Source organism: Amia ocellicauda, chromosome 6, assembly GCF_036373705.1.
Source record: "Amia ocellicauda isolate fAmiCal2 chromosome 6, fAmiCal2.hap1, whole genome shotgun sequence".
Classification (NCBI taxonomy): Eukaryota; Metazoa; Chordata; class Actinopteri; order Amiiformes; family Amiidae; genus Amia; species Amia ocellicauda.
In genome coordinates this window covers 10,109,194-10,122,608 of record NC_089855.1, presented here as the reverse complement: position 1 = coordinate 10,122,608, position 13,415 = coordinate 10,109,194, and the positions used below count along the sequence as shown (strand labels likewise).

General features: G+C 43.7%; 1 protein-coding gene across 5 annotated transcripts in view; it reads right to left on the bottom strand.

The window, feature by feature from the left end:
• herc2 (HECT and RLD domain containing E3 ubiquitin protein ligase 2) overlaps nt 1–13,415 on the bottom strand; it is a 62,230-nt gene that overhangs the window by 41,356 nt on the left and 7,459 nt on the right. For 3 of the 5 annotated variants that reach the window (XM_066706085.1, XM_066706086.1, XM_066706087.1), the window contains exons 5-22: nt 9,995–10,217; nt 9,317–9,417; nt 7,515–7,656; nt 7,128–7,238; nt 6,732–6,903; nt 6,296–6,469; nt 5,906–5,923; nt 4,944–5,132; nt 4,685–4,836; nt 4,071–4,228; nt 3,540–3,653; nt 2,982–3,233; nt 2,640–2,833; nt 1,802–2,002; nt 1,297–1,525; nt 998–1,122; nt 437–615; nt 74–258 (exon numbers count right to left, since the gene is read on the bottom strand). In XM_066706085.1, coding sequence (XP_066562182.1) covers nt 74–258; nt 437–615; nt 998–1,122; nt 1,297–1,525; nt 1,802–2,002; nt 2,640–2,833; nt 2,982–3,233; nt 3,540–3,653; nt 4,071–4,228; nt 4,685–4,836; nt 4,944–5,132; nt 5,906–5,923; nt 6,296–6,469; nt 6,732–6,903; nt 7,128–7,238; nt 7,515–7,656; nt 9,317–9,417; nt 9,995–10,217 — 2,919 coding nt within the window. The remainder of the gene's footprint in view (nt 1–73; nt 259–436; nt 616–997; nt 1,123–1,296; nt 1,526–1,801; nt 2,003–2,639; nt 2,834–2,981; nt 3,234–3,539; nt 3,654–4,070; nt 4,229–4,684; nt 4,837–4,943; nt 5,133–5,905; nt 5,924–6,295; nt 6,470–6,731; nt 6,904–7,127; nt 7,239–7,514; nt 7,657–9,316; nt 9,418–9,994; nt 10,218–13,415) is intronic. The other 2 variants (XM_066706088.1, XM_066706089.1) reach the window with 1 other exon arrangement.

The following is a 13,415-nucleotide window of genomic DNA, read 5'->3' as shown; positions in this document are numbered from 1 at the left end:
ATTACCCCGATAGGGAAGACGCACAGAGGTGAAGAGGATTAAACCCTACTGCCCGGTAAACCTCGGTACTCACTGTATCCACTGACGAGCTCCGGCCCGTTCACGCCCAGGTACAGCTTGCTGACCAGCAGCCTCTGAAAGCGCAGCAGCAGGTCCAGGGATGCGGATCTCTCCTTGCTGAAGTGGTCTGCATCCAGACAGTTGGATATGCGTCGAGCTACGTCCTTCAACCTGGCTATCGTCTGGGAGGCTATATTTCTACAAACAAAGCAGACCACTGTCAAGCTTACATCTTAAATTCACAGATGGAATATATATACACAACCACCCATTATGCAGAAGGTTTGCAAAAAATAAAATGGATGTACAAATATGTTGTTTCACTCACAGTCAAATAAAACGGAAACTGTCATTAGTAGTCAATCAAATCACTCACCTCAGCAGCTGCTGAACCAGTTGCACCAGTGGCAGGCTCTGTTTGCCAGCGGACTCGTAGATGCCAGTGTTGATGAGGTCTTTATCCAGGGGCGTTCTGCTCCGCTGCAGCGTGGACGCGTTGGCTTCCTGTTCATCGATTTCCTTCTCTTTCTGGGCTTCCTTCTTCGCTTCAATATCCTAAAAAAGAGCCAAGGAGTCGATCGAACATAATTTTTTCCTGAACTCATTGGATCTTTGTAATTTCCTCTGATAAAATTACTTCATTATTATGCCAGGCTGTGTGGAAACAAATCACATTAAGCCATCAACATGTTTGCAGAAATGGCTTTCATCAACTATCTAGATTCAAAAATCACTTATGCTTATTCTGTTCTCCAGAGACCAAAAGTAATTATATGAACCCAAAGAACAGTCATCACATTTTATATTTTGTACCTTTCACACATTTTTGGATTGGATTCAATTTCAGACTATTTTTGTTCATTCCTTCCCTAAATAAAATATTAGCCAGTGGCAACAAGAATTAAAACAGTCCAGTCAGTAGAAGAATGACTCTGACCTGTATCTCCGCAGTGATGGCAGCATTCAGCGCCGACTCAAGACCTCCATCCGCCATCAGGCTGCTGACCAGAAGGTCAATCATGAACCTGCGGCCCGGACTGACACCCATCTCATTGCCCGACACTGCCACAAACACAAAGACAAGTCTCCTTGTTGCTCAGATGAGCTACAAATAGAGCAGCAGCTAGGGCCAAAAAGGAAGCAGAAATATTTCCCTAGCCGTAATGTGATTAACCAAGTGGTTGCTCTAGTGGCCATCCACAAATCAAGTGTTTAAACCCAAGGGCAGGATCTTACCTGCATTGGGCAAAAGTGCCGACAGAGCTCTCGCCCGCTCCTCCGCTGTGGGCAGCAGCACCGACCACCCACTCTGCAGCACGGCCTGGGCGGCAGACTGCACTGTGTTGAGGACCCCCGCATTGCTTGCCAGAGTCACCACTGTCTGCTTGAGGCTGTTGAGTAGCACACTGCCCAAGCCCAGACCCAGAACCTCCGGGTCCACCTGATTACTGATGGCTGCGTGAAGCTGCAGCAATAATAATAAAAAAGGCACAGAAAATAAACTCAATTTAATAGGTCTGAAAATATTTTCATTAAGAAAGTCTTACACTAAGTAGAAACACTCCAAAAGACCAGTGAAAACTAAGAGAACACTATTTAGGAATTCTGAAAGTCACACTACTGTCATTTTGAACAAAATCAATCTGTAATGTGAAATCATGTTTTAAAGTGGAATAGGCTTTGAAACACCCAACTCCAGGTCACGTATTATAGTTTAATACATATATAAATAAAAGGATACCTGTAGCCTCAGGAGGTTGAGCGTGGCCACCACCATGCACTCCTTCTCCTGCGGTGGGGGCCAGTCAGAGCTGCCGTCCATCCCCTCGCTGACTTGGCGCAGCAGGAGGTCCAGCTGTTCAAAGGTCATGGGGCAAACGTCCACCACAAAGGGCACCCGCAGGCCAATCGACCACTCAGAGCATGAGGACCAGGCGAAACTCTGCAACGACATTCACACTGTGACCGTGCGTCCGTCCACCCGCACAAACCAGAGGCACACAAGAGATGGTCTGCACCCGAGGAAATGGGAGGTCAGAAACTATAGGCAATGACACCATTGAAGCGCTGCTACGTGAAACATGGGCCTCCGCTCCACTTTAATATTTGATATGCCAGGAAAGAGATATTTCACTGGTCTGACTATCAAGCACTGTTTGTACCAGACTAAACATGCGCTTATATCAAGATTTTGACCTTCCCTACTCAAGCTGCTGAATAATAATAAAAACACTGATAAAACCAAATGACATTTTCCACTGAAGCATACATACTGCTGAAAAAACATGCATGCCTAGATCTTCACAGGATAGCTTCATAATGCAAAAAAATATTCAGAAATTGCATAGTTCACATATTGAAAATATCTGATAGTAATAGCAAGAGTAGAAAGGTCAGAGACCAGAGACTGACAATACAAATACAATACTATGGCTTTCTTCGCTTGGGAAGATGCTTCACATATCAGAGCACTTTTTCTGTTTTGCACATTTACATCAGTCTATTGAGTGTTTCAATATAGAGAATCCTTTGATCTCATATGGCGTGATGACAAATGACAGATGTTTTCTCGTACATACCTGACCGGGACCACAGGAAATCCCCACAATGTGTTTGGCATTGAGACCTGGCAGAGCTTTGGGCTGTTTCTTGTTTGAGAACAAGGTGTCAAAATGCTGGAATTTGTCATTGCTCCCCCAGCTGTGAACTTCTCCTTCGTCAGTGAGGGCCAGACAGTGGGTGGAGCCAACTGCAATGTCGACCACCTTTTTACCTTTAAAAGGTAGACAAAACATACCCACTTAAACATTGTAAAAACAGACCACGACTGCTCGAATTTAGAACCACGTCTTGCTTTTCTAGGAAACGTAAGGATATGTCAGGAACTTTGCAGACATCAGCCACACACGGCAAGTACACACCTTGTAAACTGTCCAGCAGCTTTGGGTATCTGACGTGCTCATCGGTCCCGTGGCCCAGGCGCTGGTTGTCCCCTTTGCCCCACGTGTACACCTGGCCGTGTTTGGTCAGAGCCACGGAGAACTGGCTCCCGCAGCACACCTTCACAATGTCCAGATCCTGCAGCTTCTCCACCAGCTTTGGGGTCTTACAGCCATCGCTGCCTCCTCTACCCAGCTTCCCATAGTCCCCATCACCCCAGGACCACACCTGGCCTAAGAGCAGAGAAGGACAACAAGCGCCATATGAACGTCAGCCTTCTCGTCCGTCTATTTAAATGCACTTAAAAAATCACACCTATTCAGTAACAACGAGAATGATGAAAAATATACTAGACCTAACATCTACTTCTTGACACAACCAAACATTCGGACTACATGAAGTCCAGTCAACATTACCACACTTAAGAAAAGGTATATCAATTAAACAGTTTCAAAACTTCACAGGAATTCTTCCAAATGGCTGAAATGCAGCCAGTACTGGTACGGTTTTCGTTTCTCAGGACCCAATCCCTCTCTCACCGTTCTCGGTCACAGCCAGCGTCTGAGCATCTCCGCTGCCACATGCCACGTCGATGACCTTCAGGCCTTTGAGCCCGGTGACCAGCATGGGTGTGGTCTGATCCTCACTGGAACCTGGCAAGGAAAAAACTAAATATAATCTCTTTGGTACGACTGCAGTTCTTTAATAACTGCACGGTAAGACCTACAGGTCTCTCTCATTCCTTTGCTATTTCTCTTGGTACCCTGTGACCGTCGCTCACACAGACAACACCAAAACAGCACGGCTGGATAATTAAATAGTGCATCTGACAAGGGACCCAGGTGGGCGGGGAGAGCAGGTAGGTCTGAAAACCCCCTCTGATCATCGAAGATGTGCAACTCGGCACGTCTGTAAGCTTATGTTGTCACGGTGGTGAACACTAACATTCAATTCTCTTCTCTATGGATTAGATCCCAAGATTGCTGATATAAAAGCCTGTGAACATCTCTATGGGCGACACACATGCGCTCTCAGAATCTAACCAACAGCACGCTCAGTTGATGACGTACCATGCCCGAGTCGGCCGTAGTTCCCTCTGCCCCAGGTGTACAGCTCCCCGTCGGCAGTGATGGCGGCGCTGTAGGTGCTCCCACAGGCGATGTGCACGACATGCTTCCCAGTCTGCTTCCCCGTCAAGGCAGCGATGAGTGTTGGCTCCTCCAGGTACCTGTAGAAAATGTATCAATATTGATTTTATCTTCTTTCATTTGACACATTGTTTTAGAGAGCTGGAAAGACTACATATCTTAGCATTGTAGGTTAAGCAAGAAGGCCACACAAATGAAAGCAGCAAACAAAATAACACAGCTAAACTACAAAACAGTTAGGTTCAATATTAGAAGGAGATAATGCAAAACCACTTTAAATAAATGAACAAGGTTGCACTAATCATATACTATAGAAACAGGAACAAATACATCAGGAATACCAAGATGCATACAACGGCATGGGGAATAAAGTTAAACCGAATTATACAAAATGTACAATAAATAAAAATCTACACATGCTAGGAAAATATACATGTCACAGTTTTCTATACGCTCAAATGTTTGTAATGTTATTAATAAGACCTGCGTTTATACCAGAATACAAGGCACTTCCGAATTGATTAGTGAATACATACGTTGTGTCTCCATGGCCTAGCCGCCCGCCGTCCCCACAGCCCCACGAGAACACCTCCCCATTGGCTGACAGGGCCAGGTAGTGCTGGCCGTCGGGATGGGCCGCAATCCGCACCATCTTTCTGGAGGCTAAGCCCTGGACCAGCAGTGGAGCCTTCAAAAGAAACACAGACTGTGCTGTTAGGAGTAACTATGCTTTAATGCACAGTGAGGCTTAGACACCAGGTGAAATAAGAACAAAAGGGAAAAAAAAAGTCCTACCAAGGTGGCGCTCTTATAGTTCTGAGTGTAAATGCCTCCATTCCTGGACAGGATCAGAAAGCCCTTCTCCGAGCAGACGATCTGGGTGACTCCGAGGTTGGCGAGAGTCTTGCACTGCACAGGGCCGCTCACGTTCGCATGTGGTTTCCAGCCCAGCATTCCCCAGCCTATGACCTCCTGCAAGGTGCCCTGAAACACCAACCGCAACACAACCACATTATTCCCGTAACACAATGATGCAGCACTTGATCCATGACTACATGATTTCAGCTGCCACTTTTCAAATTATATATTTGTTATATGTTGAATTATATATAAATCTCTTGAAACCTTCAGTGACTGCTTTAATAAATAAATGAGAACCACAGGACTCTCCTTCTATCTCCTCAATTGGTTCCCTCAGAGCTACACAAGTAATACAATACAGTATAATAAACAATTACATGTTTATATAGAAAGAGTTGTGCAAGTTAAATACTATTTGAAATTGCCATAATCCATTTTCATGAAGCACAGGAATACTCCGAAGCACTTGAAATTACCAAAGTAGTTTGGGATAATGGCAGGGGCAAATGAAAAGAGATGCAGAGAAGTTGCTCAATTCTTATGGTCAAATTCAGAATTGTAGTTCTTGAGAAGGTGGCAAAAAATAAGAAGCACATGAAAGTAGAAAAGTTTTGCTATACTACCCCTCTCATTTTCACAGCAGGGTAATCTGCGGTGATGGTCAGCTTTTCTCGCATAAGAAGAACGAAATGGAAGACTAGCATTCAAAACTGTCCTATATGACCATCTTTAAGGGTCCTATGTTCACACTTTGAATTATTCCTAAATTAACGTATAACATTCAGCTGTAGCATGAGAACTGGGCAAATCAAAAGTGAAAAGCTTTTGGTGTAATTTGGGCTAAGATGGTTTAAAATAAGACATCATGCAAAATAAGTTAATTATCTTTATAATACCTGTAAACTTCCAAGGTCCTACAGAGGGAAACAAAAGCAGAGTGAGCTGAAACCAGCACAGCTCCATTGCCACTATTTTCAATTATCCTCCATTTTAAATCTCCAATTTCTATGAAAACCAAGTCGCCCATCGTCACACATACCAAGTGAGGTGCAGTATTGATTTTTAATTTTGAAAGGGAAATGGGTCAATGCGATACAAATACAGAATGACTGTGTTATTATTTACCAAGTCCCACAATACCTAAAGTGCATTCAGTGATATAAAAGGTTTTACAGCCACACAAGGTGGAAAACTGACAAAATCAATGTGTACAAGCAAGCAGTCCGCACTAATAAAAAAATAAATAAAGTGGTTTCTGAAGTGCAGTTTGAATGGGGGCACTGTACCTTGTGAGAGGTTGGAGAGCTGCACTGGGGGGGGCTACAGGGAGCTGCCAGACGATCCAGGTGGGCCATTATCACCACAGCTGTCTGCCGCAGGTCGATTGCCAGGTCGTTGTCCTGAGGCAAGATCAGGTACCGCAGAAAGCTTTCATTGGGACTCAGCGTTGAAGAGAGAATCTAAAAGTCAAAGGGAAGGTACAATCTTAATGTGTACCACTATGGCTGGCGGTACAGGATGAACAAAAATATAGTGATTAAGAATAAAGAAGTGTGTGGACTGAGCCTAGTCTCTAAGCAAGCACGCACAATATTCAGAGGAAATGTGTAAGGGACAGACATGGGGTCAATTTGTTAACATTTTAGATTATCCCTCACATAACCCTCAACCAGAGAGCTGCAAAGGCTCAGTCACTCAAAGGGGGCCGGGGTAAACCCTGACCTCCATCTCCTCCTCGGCGCTGGGCAGGTCTTTGCTGCAGTGGATGTTGTGGAAGCGCTGCAGCAAGGGCAGGAGGGGGGCGCTGGTGCCCTGAGCCGAGCGCTCGTTGTCCGTCTCCCTGGTGCCGCTGTCCCACAGCCGCAGCAGCAACAGGACGGCGGACAGCAGCTGACTGCAACACAGAGGGAAAAGAGCCATCATCGCCGGGAAGAGGCCGACTGAGAACAAATGCTCTATGTTTTTGGTTTATTTGTGTTAATAAAGTAGTTCCATGTGGCCAAGTAAAAACACATTCAAGTTCTCTCCAGTGCATCAGCCAATAGCGAGATAAGGAGTCGTCTCAACACCACATTGTCATTAGGGATACTAAGCCCCCGGAAGCTCCGTGACCCTCACCTCAGTGTGCCCCTCTGTACTGCAAGCTCCAGTAGGATGGCGAGAGCCAAGTGCTGGTCCTGCAGGGGAATGTTGCCCGGTCCTTTGGTGCTCGGACCTCCGTGGACATCGCTGTGTAAAAAGGGTGCAAGAATAGCATTGCAATCATATACATCTACACTTTCTTAATCCCTTCTATTGACAAACAAGTGGGCATGAAGCAGCAGATATATTGGTGTTGTGGAAAAGGTGGTATATACAAAATAAAAGTATAAGAATACTGTATGGCTATAAACAGAATTTTACTAGGTTCCTTTGCTTAAAAATAGAAATAGAACTAGTCAGAACTAGTCTAACAGCTCATTGACAAGAATGATCGGTGCTGCTGCACAACTGTCAATAATCCACCTGAGGAATTTGGTTGCTCTCTCAACCACCTCCAGCCACACGGACGATACTGTTCCCTCGTCAAACAGAGAGGCTTCTGGGAGAGCACGGAGGGCGTCGAGGGACTCCTGCAGCAGCTCGCTGCACAGGTCGGCATCCTCGCCTGACAAACAGAGGAGAGCAGGCGCCGGTCACACAAGAAGGTACACAGCCCTTGAAACATACAAGCTGCACACCCAGCAGGGTTGAAGAGTTAAGTTTGAGTTAAGGAGCCAGATCTAGGATTTGTGCAGTGGGTGAGATGCAATCAATAAACTGGGGGCGAATAACAGGAATTGTAATCAACGCTACTACAGAAAACTGAATCTATCTGCAAAAGCACTTCAAGAGCCAGCTCCCTGGGGGCCGCAGATTTTCTGTTTCTTTTGTTCCAACTGGAGTGCTCAATTACTTAAACTAATTATTTTATCAAGTAGATGTATACAAACAATATTTTGAGGTGTTTAACAGTTTATGACTTAAAAGATTCTTTGTATTTTAGGTAGCAGCCTCGGAGACCAACGTTTGAGACCTATGCCTTCAAAGCTGCTTTCTCTACATGCTTTCTGCTCTCACTTCAGTCCTCTCTCATCTCTCGACCTAACTGTCACAATCATAAGCATGATGTGAAATCCACCGGGTTGCTTTACATGATACCCACGATGGTCACGTGCATGGCTTCCCAACCAAGTCCCTGTGGGGAGGGTCAGCCCTGCTCATCATTAAACAGGCTTGTATAACAGTTAGGAGGCACGCTGGTGAGTCAATGCAAAGATTTTAGTCTTGTGAAGATTTAAGCAATTGCATTCTGGGCTGGAATTCAACATGATTATTTTGTAATTAGCCAGCTATAGACTGGATTTCATTTCTAGTTTTTACTTTAAGAAAACTATGCATAACTACACACACACAATCTATAATGTGTACTTATGAAGGTTCCCCTTTCCAGTCATTGTTAATTGTGATTGATAAAGTCAAAATATTTTACCCACTTGCCAATCACAATTTCCAAACCCAGTACTTTATGGTTACCAGAGGCTATAGTTGAGTCAACAGTGAACACAATGAAGCAAGTCGAAGAGACAGATGCATTAAAAAAAAAAAAAATGTTCATATTAACAGGTGCTTCGGTTTTATGATAGAATACGGGCTTTTGAAAGGATTCATATTTTATATTTTACCCCATACTTCCATATGTATTGAATAGAGAAGGTGTAAATGAACAGGAAGCAATGCTGGGATTAACTAAAGCTTCTCTATTAAGATATCACACAACCATTGAAACGAGAAGCTCTATATTGCGTTGAAGGGATTTACAGCGTGAATTCTATTGATTAGGTAGAATTAGACCATACGTGTTATTCATGATAACTCCCTCGCAATTAATTCCTTAAATTCTGCTGTTGCATTTGATCTGGGAGCTCCAGTCCGGCTTCAAAACGAATAGATTTGGACAAAGCAGAGAAAACATTTCCTTAGGCACCACAAGACTCATCACTGTTATGGATGGGATTATGAAACAGCTTGATTATGCAACCCCCCAAACCCTGCAAGCCTCTGACCTTGATATCTGGAAACAATTTACAAATGGCAATAATAGCAATGACAAGTCTCACTGACAGATCTGGTATGCATCTCTGATCCGACGCAGACCTCAGACTACAGCTTGGCATTGAGAAACAAAGCACAGAATCTGGTTTTGACTTTTAAACACTCAATATGTGGGAGAGTGTTTAATGAAAATGAATTTGAGTGTTTGCTGTCAGACAGGGGGTGAAGCCTACCTGACCTCCAGGCTCTGCGAAGGAATGCAAACGCGAAGGAGAGTGCCGCCCGGGAGCCCACCCTGGCCAGACCCTCCACACCCTTCCCGGCCGGCCGTGTGCTGTAAACATGTGACAGCTGATAAACAACACTCCTCATCCACAGTTATGTAAGCATACATTAGGCCCCATGTTCCACCATAGGCAAACAACTGTAATTAAAGGCAATGGCACACAGAGGAAAATAAGGACCGATAAATCAACAGAAGCTGAATGTGTTAATTGTACCCAGACGATTAAAGAATAAGACCTTCTGTGAACAAGTTAATTAGAATGTGTTTAATACTGTCCAGCAGATTTCCCAATGTCTGATGTTATTTTGTTAAAAATAATCCACAGAAATAAAAAAATAAAAAACATCAGCATAAAATATATATATATTTTTTTACTATTTACTTGAAAAAGTACAAAACATTTTTCAAAACAAAGCCGTACAAGTTTAAAACCATGAAAAACACTGGCTGGAGAGGCACATCAGATCCAGTGTCCAATATGCAAGAGGAGAAAGAGGAATGTGGAATAACATGTGTGTGAGAGATTGTTTTTTCTATACTGTTGGCTCACAAAAACCGAGCCCCACAGAGCTGCATCAGAGGAGTAATGGACGAGTAGATGGTGTGGGCCCGACTGATTCTGTACCTTTTCTTGTCGGCGGCAGGCAGCGGGGGGCTGGGCGGGCTCTTCCACCTGGCCTTGTACTTGTCCTCCCGCATGCTCCGGCTCAGCGCGATGAGGTAGCGCTCCAGCACAACCAGCCGCTGGCGCAGCCGCACAGCTGACAGGGTGCTCTTGGCCGTGTGGGCCGCCAGCTTCTGCTGGTCATCCACCAGCACCAACAGACACTCCTTCAGCTCACCCTCATCTGGCCGGGGAGAGAGAGGTCGGAAATTTACCGACAGATCATTAGGATCAAACTCAAACTCTGTGTGAAGGATAATCCGTCAAAACTGAAGGGTCAGCTCGGAACCTGAAATTTTAGTAGGGCAGAAACGGTGTCCTCAAACCACTTAGTTATGTAAACATTTAACATCTATACTGGGGGGGAGGTGGGCATCTTACCTCAGTTACCCCCATGAAACGATCACCCTGGGTAATGAAAAGTACATGTCCCTCTCAGTCAGAAAGCTGAAGACAGCTGTCCGAACAAATCGAGGCAAGAGTATTGTGACAACGCGGTATAAGCCAGCAACTCCAACTGGGCAAAAAGTGACTTGTCCTTTTAAACGGGGGATCTGTATGGTATAGTATTACTTACTGCTCCTGCCAATGCCAGATTACATATTTATGCATTTTTAAATCCCTATATCAAAAGGACACAAACACATGTGAATACATTTTTTTTTTTTTTTCTTCATGCAAGAATTATCACTACCCTGAGCAGGGGGTCATGTCACCTCAGAAAGGCAACTTGTAGATTAAGTTTAAAATGAAATGACACTAAACACAACAGAGTTTCCCAGACAAACTGGTCTTTTCAATGCGCAGGGGGGTTTAATGCGAGAGTCGAAGCTCAAAACCTGTACAGTCCGACAGAACCCAGTCTGTCATGATTATTGCCTGTATCACATATTGATCAGAGGCTGGATTAACTAGACTTTTATGAATCCTGATGTTGACAGGCTAAAACAACATCATTGCAGAGCTAGTGGAAACCATGCAACAATAACTCATGAATTATACTTTTCAGTGACTGATTTTTCTCACCGTAATCGAGGAACATGTAGAAAAAAGTAGAAATTCCAAAGCTTACTAGCTTGTGTAAAGAGAGTTTTATCTGTAACATTTGGTACATCTACCTCTGCTACAAAAGCAAGGGCATTTCTAACAGACTGAGCTCTTTAAACAGATGTCCTTGTGAAGTACACCTGAAAAACACATCAAGGTGTATTGCGGTTTAATTTTAGAACCAAACAAAAAAAAAAAAAACTGCTTTTCAGGAGACAGCAGCCAAGGTTTTCCAGCCATAGATAAAAACCATCCTTTTCACGGTTCATGCCACTGAGAAAAAGAAAATCACATAAAGTTCAAAATAAAAATAAATAAATAAATAAAACAGCGATATTTCTGCAATTGAGTGAAAACATTCTCGTCTTTACAACGCTGAATAAGTTTCACAATTACCAAATTAATTATACAAATAGCAGAAATGCATTATGGGGAGGGGGGTGGTACAAAAGAGTGTAGCAACCTTGAGACATTTTTATTCTACAGTGGCGTGTCAAAAATTGTAAACAGTGCCGGGGAGGTTGCGCTGAGGAAGAGGCCCACATTAAGGGCGAGACTCTACAGTGGCTCCTTATCTCCTGACCGAACGCCGCAGACCCACCCAGAATGCCTGTAAACACACACGCTGTCTGCGAGAGGCCGGGATCAATGACATCCTCCTATCGCAGCTCGCGGGTCCTTCCAGCCCAGGTCCTGACTGCGGAGGTATAAAAATAGATCTCCCGCAGACCGCTTTTACAGTTACCTAATGCACCCCCGCCCCGTGTGCCAGAGGACACAAATACACAGCAGAGAGAAACACTGGGCACCGGGGGAGCTTGTACATGGGGGAGCTGTTTAGCGAGCGTCCTATAGAAAGTTGCCTTGTCCATATTTAGGGGACAGTAATTCATAGGGTCCCATTATTTTCTGTTTTTAACCTAACCTCAAGGTATTAGTGCCAATATGACTGCAGCTTCAGTTAAAACCACAAAGAGCAAAAGCAAACCTATTCCTGCAGCCCACACCTGTAACAGTTACACTTCAATAATCCAAATATACAGTTCAGAGATCTTCTCCATGTGTTTTACAAAGCTTTTTTAAATTATTATTTTTGTATCTCAATGTTCGGATGCAGCATGCTAATTAATCGCAGTAACGTTAGTGTTACTTTTGCAAGCAGGTATGAAGAACACAGTTCTATTTTAAAATAGAAACCACTTTAACTGTATGCTCTGACAAATCAGATTGAAAGAAAGGCTTGTATCGGCACAATGAGAAAAAGAAAACAGCTGCAACACATAGAAGGGCGTTGTGGGAAACCAAGTAGGAGGAGTATTGAAAAGATGAACAACAGAGCAACACAAAGCAGTGACTGGCCCTGAGTACTAAAGTGCCGGAGCATCTGGGCAGCTGGTGACAATGAACGGTGGGGCGGGGGGGTCCGGGTGGGAAGAATAACGGTGATCTTCAAAGCCATTTCTGTGTGTCAAATCAAATTACTGTGTGCCATTGAACTGGGATTGGGAAATTTTAGTGTAACTGTGCAAGAATGACACTAATTGGAATTTAAACGTGAGAGATTCTCTTTTCTAACATTATATAGACCTTGCAATACATTCCATAAAATCTAATTCCTCTCTTTATTTAATATACCACCAAACAGTGAGTGGATAGCCACCATTGCTCTCTAAAGCACATTACTCTGTTGACTGCAGCTCTAATGTCAGCTGATATTTTCAAGAAGCACTTTGCTATAAGAAGGAAGTGGTTTGGGTTATTATGGAAAAGGATCCCTCCAAAACCTGTCCATTAGGAGGAATGAGACAAAAAGGACATATAAAAAAGGACAAACCTAGAAGTCTTTTTCCAACTTGCCAGAAAAATAAAAATAAAAAACGGCATATTAGTCATTCCTATAGCTTGCTTATGCTGAAGTTACATTTCTGGTGGATATGTTTCCATGCTGACATGTTTACATGGATTCGTTGTATATGTGGTCATGTGATAGTTTTACTCTGCTTGTAAACATAGCACAACGTCTCATTATTTTTGGAATGCACGGATGGGTTTCTTAAACCAAGGATATTTTGACGAGATATTTTTAGACCGTGTTTCATGGATACGGACAGCCTGTGCTAATAATGGTCACAAAAGAAATACTAGGTGACAAAGTTCAGCTGTGGCAAAGTCGTGTCAATTTCTTTTCCTGGAACTTGACTTTAAGCACATTGAATGTGTTCCCTGAGCAAGCAAGTAAAACTAACTTTGTCAGTCAGTCAGCCACCATCAGAGGACACAACCCAGAAGTATTGAATCCAGAAATTGAGTAAACTTAATTCCAGTCAGGTGTGAT